At 44.2% G+C, this 17087-nt stretch overlaps 1 protein-coding gene across 1 annotated transcript in view; it reads right to left on the reverse strand.

Annotated features, from left to right (window-relative positions):
* The window catches only part of MCCC1 (methylcrotonyl-CoA carboxylase subunit 1), an 85114-nt gene that overhangs the window by 31956 nt on the left and 36071 nt on the right, over positions 1–17087 (reverse strand). The window contains exons 8-11 of the mRNA XM_073626291.1: positions 14510–14621; positions 13591–13672; positions 13336–13463; positions 3060–3243 (exon numbers count right to left, since the gene is read on the reverse strand). Of these exons, the coding sequence (XP_073482392.1) occupies positions 3060–3243; positions 13336–13463; positions 13591–13672; positions 14510–14621 (506 nt within the window). The remainder of the gene's footprint in view (positions 1–3059; positions 3244–13335; positions 13464–13590; positions 13673–14509; positions 14622–17087) is intronic.

Consider the following 17087-nt stretch of genomic DNA (forward strand, 5'->3'; position numbering starts at 1 on the left):
CTCAGCATGCACAGAATGAACAAAGGTAAAGAACTTCAGGCTTTACAACTACTTTAAAAGGATAAGTTCACCTTTCATAACAGGTTACATCTGTTTTCAGGATGTAAACTACTATCAAGTATTGCGGCTGACAGCCTGTACTTCTCAATAAACAAGGGCACTGGTGAGTGCTCTACTGCCATTCAGTAACCGCCTGCCTGTATAAGGTATGGGCAGACAGCTACACTGACAGTCTGCAGGAGCCTGGCACTACACTTGTGATCTGCTCATCATGGGTGCAATGCTTTACAGGCTCCTAATAAAAAAAGAAATGCACATTTTTTTTTTTTACCTGCAAAAAGATGTGCATTATTATTTTTTTTTTTTTTAAAGTTGAACTTGGACTTTAATGTGTAATTCATTGTTACATTACACCGCCTTGAAGGAGTAGTAAAGGCAGAAGGTTTTTTTTTTATCTTAATGCATTCTATGCATTAAGATAAAAAGCCTTCTGTGTGTAACAGCCTCCCCAGCACCCTCTCAATACTTACCTGAGCCCCATCTCTGTCCAGGGATGTCCATGAGTCCCTCGGCCATCCAAGACTCTCCCTCCTAATTGGCCGAGACACAGCAGCGGCGCCATAGGCTCGCACGTCGGTCAAAGTCAGTTTGCCAATCAGGGGTGAGGGGGCGGGGCTGAACGGCAGCTCCATGTCTGAATGGACAGGTGGAGCTGCAGCTCGGCTGCCCCCATAGCAAGTTGCTTGATGTTGGGGCAATCGACAGGAGGGAGGGGCCATGAGTACAGAAGAGGGACCTGAGAAGAGAAGGATCCAGTCTGCTCTGTGCAAATCCACTGCATAGAGCAGGCAAGTATAACATTTTTTTTTTTTTTTTTAAATAAAGCAAGACTTTACAATCACTTTAAAGTGGTATTAAAGGGAGGAGAAGTCCAGCCCAGGCTCATTTGGCTGGGCTTCTCCTATGGGTGCAGGAGTGCAATTAGTTTTGCACTCCTGTGACCCGTTTTCAGAAGAGTCGTCTGACGTCACACAGATCAGTCCAGGCACCACGTCATCCCGACTCTGGGAGTCTGGATCCACCAGATGCTTGGACTGATGGCTGTCTCAGCGAGCCGCCCCTCCACAGCTCAACGCTGCAGTAAACATGGAGGAGCAGAGCAGGAGAGCTGATGATTGACAGTCAGAAGCTCTCTGCTTGGTGTTCATCGGCAGTGTTTGATGGCTCAGGTCTCAGTGGAGAGACGCCGGGGGACAGATGCAACATCGGACCGATGTTGCATCCACCTAGGTAAATATAATGGGGGAAGAAACCAGATTCCCATACTTCTCCTTTAAATGCAAAAGCAAACAGATATTATATTGCAGCTTACTATTTCCTAGATGTGATGGCTGTATTCATTTTCTATTTTAGCATTTCTTTTTTTTCACCTGCTGATCCAGGCAGTATGTCTATTGTACTTCAAAAGAAAAAGCTCGCCAGCAGAACCAGTTACAGAAATGAGACAAACATTTAACATTAGCAAGGGGCTTATAATGATCAGATTATGTAAAACCTCTATTCCACAAGAAAACAAATGTTTGCTGTAACTGCTTATAAAGTATCAGCTGGAGTTTGGCTTCAATTTGTTAGTGTATTTAAATCTGTGAGTATATCTAACACTCCCCTCCCTTCAGAGGGACAAGGCTGCTGTCCAAAAGTGTCCCCTGTGCTCCTTCATCCAGAGTGAGGGCACTCTAATAAAGGACGTGTGTTACTGACCAGATCACCAGGTGAAAACTGATGCAGCCACCACATATGTTAGGTAAGCTGTAATATGTTACATTTTTGGTTTGGGGTTTAATCACTTTTACGTTTCTTCATAAATATTCTCAGGCTAGCTAGCTCTCAAAAGGGGCATACCAGTCCAACCTGAAAGTATTGCATTTACCCTGACTCTGGGGACAAAACCTGCCTAGTGTCTTTATCTCTATGGTATTGGATAGAAAGATCTGGATGCCGCACACTGGTCACCTAGTGTCTTTATCTCTATCTTCATCTAGCTGACCTCACTATAGACTAATATCATCATCCTATTGAGTAATCTGAACCTAGAAAAATGAAAACTAGTGTTTTCCAGCCTATTCTTTGTTTTCAGTTGTACATTTGTTGTACATTAAATAACCTTTTGACACCATACCCCCGGGGCTTTTATCCATATTGTGTGGTCCTGCCCGGTAATTACAGGTTTCTGGTCACAAATTCTTACGGAGATGAATGATCTACTAAGTATCTCTATCGTTCCATCCCCAAGAATATGCCTGCTGGGGCTGGTGGAAGACTTGGTGCCCAGGGTGGCTAAGAGAACCTTGTTGGGTCTCCTGCTGTTCTATGCCAGGAAATCCATTATCCTATGATGGAAGCGAAAGGCTCCTCCCTCTACAGGTCTATAGAAAACACTTGTTAACAATGTGATACCCCTCTACAGGGACACCTATATACATAGAGGCTGTCCGAAAAAACACGACAGAGTCTGGAGTAAGTGGTTAGCGAAACCCTCTACTGCTGCAGCAGATTAGGTGACCCCTTTGATGTATGATGGCTATCCTTGACATCCTAACAGACCATTCCTTGATAGCGGGATAATTTAGGTGAGCTAGCACATTTTCAGCCCACCCTTGGAGTAAGAGCCAGAACAGCCCATTGATGTTGATATACTACGGTAGTTATAAATATTCTAATGGTTTTTGATAACGTAAGGATACCATGTAACCCCTGCAAGGGGGCCCTTCCCTGTTAATAGCCAGATGGTGGCTGTGCTGTTGTACGTCTGTATTGTCTATGTGTTTATTAAAAAAAAATAACCTTTTGACAAGAAGCTGCAGACAAGACAAGAAGTCCTATTAGAAACCTGGAAAGTGTTCACAGTGGATTTTGTATAACCTAAATAAAGTGCATTTTTTTGACCAGCATTATTTGTAACTTTTACTGGTTAAGATAGTTACTGACTGACTTAATTTAGAAAATGTTACAAACTATACATATTCCTCCATACACAAAGAATTAACATGCGTGATCACCTTGCCTGACTCCAGTTTCAATGCGAGTGTAAAGATCAGCTGGTGGAGTAGAAAGATGTAGAAGTGGGCCGGCTCCAGGCATGAAGTTATTATTTGGATCTTCTGCATATATCCTAGCTTCAAATGCATGGCCACTCAGAGTAATCTCTTCCTGTGTTACAGGGATCCTTTCCCCAGCGGCCACCTGAAAAATACCAATGCTTTCCTTTACAGCCAATATGCAGAATGGAAGGTTTGGGAATGGTCAATGTGTTGCAGAGACAATACATTAAAGTGGATGTATACCCTCACATATACCCAGTGAAGTGAACAGCCTCAGATGATACAGAGATGAAACAAATCTCCCTACGTAAGTTTTACATGTATATCTGCTGTCTTCAGCTTTATATACTGTTTAGAAAGTGCACATCCTGTTAGAATTTTCTCTTCCCGATTCACCTGTGGGTGTGGATTCTCTGCTTATGGCCCGTAAACACGATACGAAAATCAGGCGAAAAATACCGTTTGACACGATCGTGCGATAATCGGATCATTAGTACAGAGCTTTCGAAAGCCGATCACGACAATTTATCCAATATTATTCGACCGGTCAAGCACAAAAATTTTCCTTTTACGATACCAGATCGTATGATTTTCGTTTAGTCAGTACAGTTGTCATCCGAAAATACAATACAAATACATTACAACACATGACATCACTTCCGATTTTTTTTTCTGTCATACGAGAATTTGTGACTTTAATTACCTATTCAAATTCTACTTGCGACTATTAAGCGAAAATGTCATACGATTGGTCATTCGATATTCAGATCGTGTGTGCAGGCCATTACACAGAGACAGCTGATTGGAGGAAAGGTACACACCCACCCCACATAGGCAGCGACTTGCAGAGATGTGCTGTGAATAGCCCTCTGCTAATCTATTTATGGCACCCAACCCGACACAAAATTCAGGCTGGTTTTATGACAGGTTTTATCGCAGTTGACAGAGAAGTTATCAGGCTGATAACAGAAGAACAGAGCAGGAGAAAGCAATGGGACTTAAAGCTTTGAAGAGGGATAAGAACACAGTACAGATATATGTGCCCAGCTCAAATTTCATGAATCAGGTTCACATCCACTTTAAGTCCTGCAAAATAAAGATTAACCACTTGCTTTCGGGGCCCAATTCTGATATTTCCCACATACATGTAAAAACAAACAATCAGCATTACTTTTGCTAGAAAATTACTTAGAACCCCCAAACAATATATATTTTCTGAAAGCAAAGTCTCTGGAGAATAAAATGGAAGTGGATGTTGCAGTTTTATGGTGGGAAAGGAGAGCCTGGTAAAGGCACCGTGTGGCGACAGGGTGAGGGATCCTTTTTCACCACCTGCAAAAGGGGCTGTATAGCCGTACAAATCACTTTTACAAGAAAGAAAATCGCTGGCTGAAAAGGATATCTGGATTATGGTTGCAGCTGCAGCCATGTCCCCTATATCACCATGACTTCCCAAGGAGCGAGGGAGAGAGAGAGGGGGAGAGAGGGGGAGAGAGAGGGGGAGAGAGGGGGAGAGAGAGGGAGAGAGAGAGAGAGAGAGAGAGAGAGAGAGAGAGAGAGAGAGAGAGAGAGAGAGAGAGGGAGAGGGAGAGGGAGAGGGAGAGGGAGAGGGAGAGAGAGAGAGATCTACCTATTTTTATATTATACACACGCGCACATGTATGGTGAACAGTACGTGGTTAACCACTTCCCGCCGTCAAATGACGTCCTTGAGTTGTGCGGGTATGTCCGAATGATGCCTGCAGCTACAGGCATCATTCAGATATCGGCTTTTTCAGCCGGCGATTCCCTACACCATAACAATGATCATAGCTGTTGTAACACCACTTGATTGTTCTTAGGGGCGGCGAGTCAGAGACTGGATCCGCCAGCCCCGGATGGTGACCATAGAGATTTCCAGCGGACCAGATGGTCGCTGGAGTCTCTATGATCGTTCAGAGGCCAGGTGTGATGTTACGACGATCTTATTGACCCCATATCTCACTGTAAAGAGAACCGATCATGCCATATTCCTATTATAAGGGATGTTTACATTCCTTGTAATAGGAATAAAAGTGATCAAAAAAAAAAAAAAAGTAAAAAAAAAAAAAAAAATGTTTTTTTAAAGCGCCCGTCTCTGTGTGGCGAACGCATACGCAAGTCCCGCCCACATATGAAAACGGTATTCAAACCACACATGTGAGGTATCGCCACGAACATTAGAGCGAGAGCAATAATTCTAGCCCTAGACCTCCTCTATAACTCAAAACATGTAACCAGTAAAAATATTTAAAGTGACGCCTATGGGGATTTTTAAGTACCGAAGTTTGGCGCCATTCCACAAGCGTGTGCAATTTTGAAGCATGACATGTTAGGTATCCATTTACTCAGCGTAACTTCATCTTTCACATTTTGCAAAAAATTTGGGCTAACTTTACAGTTTTGGTTTTTTTTTTAAAGCACAAAACTGTTTTTTATCCCCAATAAAAGTGTTGGAAAAATTGCTGCGCAAATACTGTGCGAGATAAAAATTTGCAACGACCGCCATTTTATTCTCTAGGGTCTTTGCTAAAAAAAAATATATAATGTTTGGTGGTTCTATGTAATTTTCTAGCAAAAAAAACCAAGTTAGACTTACCGGTAACTTGTTTTCCAGAAGTCTTTCAGGACAGCACCTGAGAGATAGCGACTCCACCCACCGGAAACAGGAAACACCTTCTTCCTCCAAACTTTAAAGGGAGGCGCCTCCCTACCATACCTCAGTTGTAGTAGAGAAGACCTCCGGCCCCGGCTGGAACACATAAACACATACGTTAGTCACAGCATAGTATATACAATACAATAGGGCGGGATGTTGCTGTCCTGAAAGACTTCTGGAAAACAAGTTACCGGTAAGTCTAACTTGGTTTTTCCCAAGGCGTCTTTCAGGACAGCACCTGAGAGGATAACAGAGACTTACCCCCTTAGGGCGGGACAACAGCTTGCAGGACCTTTCTGCCAAACGCCTGATCATTAGCAGATGTGAGGTCCAGCCTGTAATGTTTCACGAATGTGTGAAAACTTGACCAAGTTGCCGCCTTGCAGATTTGTTCAGGGGTGGCACCAGCTCTCTCTGCCCAAGTGGCCGCTAATGCTCTTGTTGAGTGTGCAGAAATTCCTGCAGGAGGAGACACGCCTGCATGCGAATAAGCCTCTGAAATGGCTAGCTTCAGCCACCTTGCTAAAGAGATTTTAGAAGCCTGGCAACCTTTCCTGTTGCCTGAAAATAACACAAACAGAGAATCTGAACGTCTAAAGAGCCTTGTCCTTTCCAGGTAACATAACAAAACTCTTCTAACATCCAACATGTGAAAACAAGTCTCCTTCTCCCCTACTGGGTTGGGGCAGAAGGTCGGAAGTACAATGTCCTGAACACGATTTTGTACTGAAGCTACCTTTGGTAAGAATTTCTGATCTGTTCTAAGTATAACCCTATCTGGGAAGATAGATAAATAGGGTTCCTTAACTGATAAAGCATTAAGCTCACTGATCCTGCGTGCAGAGACCATGGCAATCAGAAACACAGACTTAAAAGTGAGATATCTGAGTGGCGCTTCTTCCAAAGGTTCAAAGGGACTCCTTGTTAGAGCCTGGAGGACTATCGACAGATCCCATTTGGGAAACAACTTAAGTGGTGCTGGTCTGGATCTCGTAAGGGATCTGAAAAATCTGGTTACCAATGGATCTGAAGCCACAGATCTTTCTAGGAACACTGCTAGCGCAGCCACCTGTACCTTCAAGGTACTAACTGCTAGTCCCTTGTCAGCACCAACCTGTAAAAATTCCAGAATGGTAACAAGACTCCCTGGGTCCTGGTCAGATGAATTACACCACGTATTGTAAACCTTCCAGACCTTGGAATAGATATTTCTAGTCACCCTTTTCCTACTGGATAATAGCGTTGAGATTAACCGGTTGGAAAAACCTTTGCTCCTTAAGAGCTGCTCTTCAGATACCAAGCAGTGAGCGCCAAAGTGGCTACCTCTGGGTGATTTACTGGTCCCTGAAATAGTAAATCGTGCCTGAGGGGCAGATGCCAATAAGGCCTGACCGCCATTTTCAGAACGGTTGAAAACCAAACCCTTCTCGGCCAAAAGGGCGTGATTAGGACAACCGGTACCGTTTCCCTTTGAATTTTTCTTAATACTAAGGGAATTAACTGAAATGGGGGGAAAGCGTAGCAGAGATGGAATCTCCATGGATACGCCAAGGCATCTGTTCCTAGTGACCCGTCGTGATTGCTTAGGGAAAAAAATTGCGGAACCAAGGCATTCTCCTTTGAGGCGAACAGGTCCACCTCTGGCAGCCCCCACTTCTCGACAATCATGGCGAAAACCTCTGGGTTCAGCGACCATTCTGCTTCCCGAATGGGGTTTCTGCTCAGGAAATCCGCCACTCCGTTCAGGGATCCCTTTAGATGGACTGCTGATAACGACAGCAAGTGTCCTTCTGCCCAACGGAGAATGCTCATGGCTAGTACTTGCAGCGATTTGCTCCTTGTACCTCCCTGCCTGTTTATGTAAGCCACTGCCGTGGCATTGTCTGTTAGTATTTGAACATGCTGGGCCTGAAGCCCCTGAGCAAATGACTTCAGAGCCAAGTCGATCGCCTTGAGCTCTCTCCAGTTTGAGGACTTGGTCGCCTCTTTCCTGGACCAGTTTCCTTGAGTGAAACCTTTTTCTAGGTGGGCTCCCCAACCCCAGGAACTGGCATCGGTTGTCAGCCTTTTTTCGATTGGAAAGGCCCAGACTAACCCCTCCGATAGGATATCCTGCCTTTTCCACCACCATAGTGACCTCTTCACTTGGGTTGGAACTCTTACCTCTGAGTCTAGGGATTCTAAATTGTGATCCCAAGATCTCAGAAGAAAAGCCTGCAGATGTCTGAAGTGTAGTCTTGCCCACTGAACAGCTGGCATTGACGAAGTCAGAACCCCCAGGGCTGACATGACCAATCTTACCGTCAGCTGCTGATTGGTCTGCAAAAAAGACACTGTATCCTGGATTTTTCCTTTCTTCTCTGAAGGAAGAAAAATTTTTTGGCTTACCGAATTTATTATATACCCTAGAAACCGAATCTCCTGAGATGGTTCCAGGGAAGATTTTTGGAGATTTAGGATCCAACCTAGAGACTCCAAATGGCTGCATGCTCTGCTTAAATTGCTCCTCAACTCCTCTCTTGAGGGGGCGAAAAATAGCAGATCGTCTAAGTAAGGAATTACTGCGATTCCCTGAAGACGCAGCGGAGCTAGGGCCTCTGCCATTACTTTGGTAAAAATTCGGGGTGCGGATGATAGCCCGAAGGGTAGGGCTCTGAATTGCAGATGTTGAATTCTGCCTTCCAACCTTACCGCCAACCTGAGAAACCCCTGGGACTGGGATGAGATTGGAATATGCAGGTATGCATCTTTTAGATCCACTGACGCCATGAAACAACCTGGAGTCAGAATATTTCTGGCGGTGAAAATTGAGTCCATCCTGAACCTTCTGTATTTGATGGCTCTGTTTAGTGGCTTTAAATTTAGAATTAAACGAAATCTTCCTGTTGGTTTTTTTACCAGGAAGACATGTGAATAGAAGCCCTCGTGCCATTCCTCTGGTGGCACTGGGATTACTACACCCTGTTGCATTAGTTCCTCCAGAGAGGATTTCATGGCCAGGGCCCTCATTGGATCTCGGGGAGCATTTGTTACCAGAAACCTTCTTGGGGGGCTTCTGGAGAACTCGAGAGTATAACCCTGCGAGAGAGTGGTCAGAATAAACTGATTTGTAGTTATCACTGACCACTGCGGAAGAAACTCTCGTAATCTTCCGCCGACCCGCAGAGATGAGTCATTGTGAGTTTTCGGCCTGTGAAGGAGGACGGAAGAGAATTCCACCTTTGCCCTTCGCCTTTTGCGCAGACCAATTTTTCCTCCTGCCCTGAAACTTACTTTCCTGCTGTTGCTGCTGAGTTTTTTGAGGTCGAAAAAGACGTTTTGGGGTCTGCTTTTTCTTTTTGACCGGAAAGGACTTCTTCTTATCGGCCGTTCTGTCTAGGATATTATCTAGATCTGGGCCAAAAAGAAGGTCACCTGAAAAGGGGATACCACAAAGTTTACTCTTTGAAGCTGTATCACCTGGCCAGGTTTTTAGCCATAAAGCTCTTCTCGCAGCATTTGCTAAAGCTGCAGACCTAGCTGACATTTTGATAGCTTCAGCCGAAGCATCAGCAATATAAGCAACCGCAGAAATCAGGGTAGGAAAGGAATCTAAGATCTCCTGCTTGGGGGAATCTGCCACTATATGAGATCTAAGTTGGTTCACCCAGTATTCCAGATTCCTGGCTACACAGGTTGTGGCCATTGCTGGTTTTAAATTGCTCATGATTGATTGCCATGATCTTTTGAGCAAAAGATCCATGCGTTTGTCCATTGGATCCCTTAGAACACCCATGTCTTCAAAAGACAGGTCTGTGGATCTTGAGACCTGTGAAAAGGCCGCATCCAACCTGGGCACCTTATTCCACACCGCAGAAGGGTCCTCCTCAAAAGGGAAGCGCCTTTTGTGGGCTCTGGAAAAAAAGGGCTTTTTCTCTGGATCTTGCCATTCTTTAGTAATGGCGTCAGAAATGACCGAATGAACTGGAAATGTTCGCCCCTTAGGCTCATTTAACCCTGCATACATGCGGTCATGAAGAGATAACTCCTTCTTTTCCTCACTTAAGCCAAGTGTAACATGGATAGCCTTAAGGAGTCCGTCTACCTCCTCTAGGGAAAGCTTAAATTTGGAAGGAGCCACCTCCGCTTCCTCACCCTCCTCCTCCGAATCTTTAACGGAAGGAGTAGGGGACTGCTCTTCCCTGATAGGGGGGCCTTCAGGTAAAACTTCTACCATGGGGAAAGAAATAGAACCCTGGGAAGCCTCAGAAGTGGATGGCTGACTAGCAGCTGGATTAACTAAAGAGTCACGAAAAGTCTGAATCGTGGCGTATAGTTCCTTCTTTACAGAGGTAACCAGATCATCACAAACCGAAGCTGATTCCTCCTTAACTAAAGAAGTGATGCATGTACTGCATAAGACTTTTTTCCAATTTTCTCCCATTTTGGCCCTGCAAGAAGGACATCTCTTTTTTGGGTCAGAGCTTTTAGCCTGTGAGAGAAAAAACAAAAAAGGGAAAAAAACCAGGGGACCTTTTAGTGAGACCCGGTCTCAGCTACACAAGAATCACCCACAGGTGCACTAAGAAGAAACCAGTCAGCCTCCAGTGCCCAGACAGGCCCCTTGCCACTAGGGGGTAAGAAAAAAGAAAATAGACCAAACCCAGGAAAAGGAAGAAAGGCAGACTTAAACTGCTGCTCCTACCTGAGCTTTACTGGCGCCTGTGCCTGTCCCCACCGCTGCAGACGCTGAGTCCTCCATCTCTGGTGTGCAGCTCTCCACCTGTGGCTTCATATGCCGCTTCCGGACTCCCATAGTGCATCTGCACCGGACCGGAAGCGGAAGTAGGCGCCAGTTCCTGTCCTCCCTCCTCCCCTCTCGCATCCACGCCGGAAATGACGCTTCTGCTGACCCAGTGACCCGCCTTGTCACTTCCGCCGCGCCTGCCGGCCAAAAAAACATGGCGGCGGCGCACGCGCACCGCCGCTCCTATGACCGCGTGGATCACCGGGTCTACGGCTCTCCCCGAGCACCAGGAGGGGAAGAGGAGCCCGATTGCTACCGCTGCCAAGGCTTGGGTAGGCCGGGAGGACAGCGGGTCTCCAAAAGGAGGAAAAAATGAAAAGGAAGCCCTGTCTCCCAGGCATCTGAGAGACCTTGACTCCCCTTCAAAAAGATGTTCCCTCCGGGCCGGAGGAAACACAAAAACTGAGGTATGGTAGGGAGGCGCCTCCCTTTAAAGTTTGGAGGAAGAAGGTGTTTCCTGTTTCCGGTGGGTGGAGTCGCTATCTCTCAGGTGCTGTCCTGAAAGACGCCTTGGGAAAAGATGATTTGTACAGAGAAATGTCAGAATTGGCCTGGGTGGCAAGTGGTTAAAACCTTACAGAAGTAAACCATCTGCAAGCAATAAGAAATGTTTTTTTAATATAAAAGTACTCCAAAATGACCATAAAATAAAGGGTGGGCACAGACAACAAATTTGTGTGGATCGCTTGGTTTAAATGAGCTAATTTATATATGAACCGCACTCCCAACTTCAGAAAGTGACACTAAAATTATTAAACACATTATTGTTAGAGAGCTAAATCCTTCTACCATTAGAGATTATAGAAACATTTTTATTTAATTAGTGCTCTTCCTTAGAAATGTGGATTGTAATTTATTTACCGTATATACTCGAGTATAAGTCGAGTTTTTCAGCACATTTTTTTGTGCTGAAAGTGCCCCCCTCGACTTATACTTGAGTCAAGCACTTTTCTGCAGCAAAAAATTTCATTTTCCGAACCGATTTTGGGGCCCCATATCTCAGGGCCACTTTATGCTAGGAACCCCAAATTTAGTGTGCAAACCCAGTGGAACTGGTACCACAACATATCCAAAGATGGGGTTCCTAGCACTAAGTGGCCCCGAGATACGGGGCCCCAAAATCGGTTTGGTAACGTCATTCTCTGCTGCAGAAAAGTGCTTGACATTTTCTGAACCGAATTTGGGGCCCTGTATCTCGGGGACACTTAGTGCTAGAAACCTCAGCTTTGGGTATTTTATGGTGCTCCACTGAGTTTGCACACCAAATTTGGGGTTCCTAGCACTAAATGGCCCCGAGATACGGGGCCCCAAAGTCGGTCAACTGTGTCCATCTGCAGCAATGTCATTTCGGGACCATTTGGGTTCAGAGACCCCAAATTTTGGCTGCAGCTAGGGGGCATCTAGGAACCCTTAAATACCGAGTTTGAAGTTCGGGGGATCTAAGGCTGCAAATGGGCACAGTGAGACATGCAAATGGGCACAGTGAGGCTGCAAATGGGCATTGTTGACCCTCTTTTCCACTTACAGTAGCTGTGCATTTCTCACCCTCGTCTTATACTCGGGTCACTAAGTTTTTCCCATTTTTTTGTGGTAAATTAGGGCCTCGACTTATACTCGGAACGACTTATACTCGAGTATATACGGTATGCAGTTTACTATCACATCATCAAGAAAACAAAGCAAGCCTGTAAACCAGCCTTCTCACCCCCCCCCCCCTTGAGGAACCCCTAAAATAATTTTCAGGTCATATCTCCCACCCTCTTCCCGGCTGTGAGTTTAACAGCAGCAGGCAGGCGAATACATATACAGAAGAGGAATCCGCCCTGCTGTGTCTCCCTCCCTCTGCAGTGCTGTGAATGTTAACATCAGCAGCGTCAGAACAGGAGTCCACTCAGGCTGCTAAGTTGTGCGGCTGCAGCCCGGACAGGATTGCTGCCAGACCGTGCATCACCATTTAGTGATGCCTGCTCTAGAGGAACCCTAGCTGAGAATGGCTGCTGTAAGCAGTGCATAATAACTGGTTAACAAGGACTGTAACAGAGGTTCTCAAATGGTGTCAGCTTGTGGCAATGGCTACACGTAGAGTCCATTTATAAAGCAGTAATTCGCTTACTTTGGGGACTCTCCAAGAATTGCAGCATTATGAAGAAAAAACTCCATGGGAACTCTCTAGCACCACACTCTGGCCTGCATTTTATGAATGACTTGTAAAATGCAGGCATAGTGTGGAGTGTTGATCAGTGAAGAATTGACAGTGGTATCCACTATAAAATGGGCCTCTTAAAATAAAATCCAACAATTAAAATATAATAGTAGTAATGGTATTTAAAATCACAAATATGCTTGATTTCATGGGCAGTGTACAAAACAGCAGATGCTCTGACAGTGGCTACAGCTTCCAGATAGGCTGTTGGAATAACAAACACAGCTGAGAAATATATGTAGGCTGCCACTGCAGACTAATTTGTTTTAACATTTTTAATGATTTTTGTTTGTTACATGCTTCTTTCAGATTAGTGACTCAAAAAGTATCAAAGTCAGACACAGCCAAGCAGCTAGCACCTTCAGCAGGAGAGTAGCAGCGGAAGACTGAATGTCTTCCAATCTGAGTTTGGCTTGTTTGGAGAAAAAGGCAGCTTTGACATTAACAAAAACTCATCCAATGTCACCATTTCACAAGGCAGCTTTATGCCCCAATGGCTTCATTTATTTCTGTAACCACTCTACATAGAAGATTATAGAGACAAACTGTTGGAGGCTCTTTTACTTACTCGTAGCTGCCACTCCACCAGGTCAGTTCCAGTGATCATCTCTGTGACTGGATGCTCTACCTGTAGTCGGGTGTTCATTTCCATGAAATAGAAATTCTGCTGTGAATCCATGATAAATTCTACTGTGCCTAAAAGCAACAATGGGGCAATTTGTCAAAAAAGAACACTAAAAACATTTCTTGCAGCTAGACAACTCCATATCTGATATGCCTGCTCGCAGTCTAAATGTCTCAATTGTATAATATAGAGACATACCTGCACCTACATAGTTGACTGCTTTTGCAGCTTTGACAGCAGCTTCTCCAAGTTTCCTCCTGACCTCAGGACTGATTCCAGGCTGTTAACATATTAAAATATAATCACAAAAATCCTTACATTGCTGTGTTGACTAAAACACATTTACATTTGAATAAGGTGGTTAGAACAGCTGCTGTGTTGAACAACAAAGTTATCACAAACCTTTTTTCAACATATAAGCTAAAAAAGCAAAGTTGTACACTAACCAATGATACAGTAGAACAGTCAGTAATACAGATCAAAAACAGTAAGGCCGGCCATAGACAATGCAAATTTCTTTTCTGCAACAATGGGTTCGAGCCTTGATTCCCTGATTAAACAGTGATGACAGGGGAAGCCCTCCTGCACAGCCAATGTTTTCTCCTGGTGGTGGTGGTGGTGGTGGGGGGGGGCAAACAGAGGAAGCCGCCATCCACCCCACCAGGACAAGACAGTGATTATTGCTAGCGGCTGTAACAGCCACTAGAAATATTTGTATGTAAAATTCGGCTGGCTGGTTGTACCAAAGTTGATCGATCGAACAACTTGGGTGCATTCAGCCTTCCCATACATGGTTCTAATTTTGGCCAATTCCTGCTGAACCAGCTGAGAGTTGAACTGCCTATGGCCAGCTTAAGTCTCTTTAGATCAAGGGTCTCATACTGGCAGCCCTCTGGCAGTTGCGAAACTACAAGTCCCATGAGGCATTGCAAGACTGACAGTTACAAGCATGACTCCCACAGGCAGAGGCATGATGGGACTTGTAGTTTCGCAACAGCTGGAGGGCCGCCAGTTTGAGACCCTTGCTTTAGATCATTGGCAATGGCAACACAATGCCCTAAAACTGAAAAAGGATTTTTTTTAAAGAATACCTGTAATGAAACAGAATTAATCTTACCCCAGGTGCTTCCTCTATGATTTTCTGATGTCTTCTTTGAACACTGCAATCTCTTTCAAATAAATAGACAGCATTTCCATACTGGTCCCCAAACACCTGGACTTCTACGTGTCTTAAAGAAAAAAATAAAAATAAATAATAGGCAGTACACTTAAAATGATTGTATACGATTTAAAGACCTTTTTAAATATACAATAAGTTTTTGCCCACTTGTCTTTGAGAGAAAAAAATAAATAAATAAAAAATTAAAAAAAAAAAGAAGGAGGAGGATACCTATGTATTGCAAAATACTGCACAAGATCACACTCCTTGGTTGTACTGCACAGAAGGAGATCTGTCTTGCTGGGGATGGAGGAAAATTGGGGATAGAGTAACAGCTGGTACACAGGGGCCGAATATAAGCTGGTACTGGCTGATTCAACAGCAGCCAACTGCAGACATTTGGCCCGTGTGCTGGAAAACTAGCATGCGATTGGCATTCGATAAGCGCTGACAGCCAATAGCTGTGATCACTGACCAATGTGTTCTGGTGGGAGGGGTGCTCCCCCTGTCAGAACACAATAGCTCAGCAGGGAGATCACTATACTAACATCACATAGTTCGTACAGCGAGCTCCTCAGTTTTCTATTTTCGTTCAGCCCGCTGGGTTGAAAGAAAAAAAAACAAAGTGTGTACCAGGTTTAAATCCTAAGCCAGCCTTTCAACCATGGTGTCCCTTGGCAAAATGGCTAGAAATCGCCCTAAATTGTCAACAAGCCAGCGGGTGGATGAAGCCTGCCTTTTAGTTACTCAAAGCCACATATTTTCATTGTGCACCATTACAATCTTCCAGCCACATCATTGGTTGATAAGCAGGACATCAGAGGCCTGCACAGCATCCTTGTTTGCCTTTCCCCTGCCCTCTTCATTAGCACTGCAGTCACATTAGCTGAGTGAGGGAGAGAAAACTGAGGAAGAGAAACATTGGAATACTAGTCACTACCAGTGTCCAAAGGTCCGTTTGCCTTGGAAGAATTAAACACCTCTAATGTTGGGTGACCCTCTTGTGTGGATGTTGCTGCGTTATGTAAAACTTCATTTTTTTACAGTTTAGAATAGGGTGCCTAGAGATTGTCCATAATTTTAAAGAGTGTCTTGACTGAAAGAAGGTTGAGAAATGCTGTCTTAACTCATAGGGAATAATGGCCTGGGACAATCTATTCCATGTCTGTGCAATGCTAGTATTTACATCCGCCATTCCATTGTATCCTGTACAGGCTTGCTTGCGGAAATGTGGGTTTCTGTTTTTACAAGTTAAAGTGTAACTCCACTTTTGTTGAGAAAAAAACATTCCCCTCTTCGTGATCTATGTACATTGCAAGGATTATAACAACTTTGTTGCAGATTCCTACCTTTTGTTATTCTGAAGTAATCCATGTGTGTGTTTGTCTATGCCTCTGTACTGAGTGGGTCTAATGGGAGTGGTTTCATAATTGTCAGGTGTGCAGTTGCAGGGCACTAATGAGGAAATCTGCAGGGCCTGTATCCCTTTAGACATGTTCCTACTGAAAGCATCTTTCCTAAAATGACATTTTTCTTGCAGGGGATGCCTTAAATCTGACTTGTATCTTAGGCAGACTTCTGGGAAAATTGGTGAGCCAATCACACAAGCAAGAAATGATGTTTCTGGGGAGTGGTCAGTACACACTCTGTGTACAGAACAACTCCATGTAGCAATGTTACATTGCATTCTCAGAAAATTACAGTGGCTGCAGATTGAAAACGAAAGGTATTTTTTAATGACATTCAATTACAATATGATTAGTGTCGCAATTATATATGCTATATTATTTTTTTCTTTATTTGCAAATTTTTTCCCCCATGAAAGTTGAGTTACCCTTTAAAGGTTGTTTTGCTTTACATGAGAGTTCTGCTTAAAGCCCAATGATGCTGGACATTATACAACCAAGAGCAGCACCAACATTGGATCGCAAAGAAGGGAGCCTTTGGAGCAGAGTGATGGACAGGAGAAGAGTAATGCAGAAATGGACTTTTAAATGAACCTGCAAACTCAGCTACCCATTCAGACATATTGGTTCCTGTTTAAAAGGGGAACTTAAGCACTTCATTATATTTACAATATGTGTGTCAATGAGATCACCCTTGTATGCCGGCCCCTTTGAGCCCTTCTGATTGGTCGCAATAAAATTAATTTGGATTTACAATTGGATTTTTAAGGTCAGAATGAAATCACATGCGTCACAATTTCATTGTACAAGCTACTGACCTTAGACAGAGTTGTACAGAAAAGCAGTGTGAAACATTGACAGTATATAGTGGAGTATGTTTGCTAATCCTATGCAGATTCTAACTGTGAAAAATAGGATTTTTTAAAACAGCTTACCTGTAAAATCCTTTTCTTTCGAAGGACATCACGGGACACAGAGCCACAGTAATTACTGATGGGTTATATAGGTATCACTGGTGATTGGACACTGGCACACCCTATCAGGAAGTTCAACCCCCTATATAATCCCTCCCCCTTGCAGGGATACCTCAGTTTTGTAGCCAAGCAATATAGTGTATTAGAAGAGGGGTG

This window comes from Aquarana catesbeiana, linkage group LG04 (assembly GCF_042186555.1).
Source record: "Aquarana catesbeiana isolate 2022-GZ linkage group LG04, ASM4218655v1, whole genome shotgun sequence".
Taxonomy (NCBI): domain Eukaryota; kingdom Metazoa; phylum Chordata; class Amphibia; order Anura; family Ranidae; genus Aquarana; species Aquarana catesbeiana.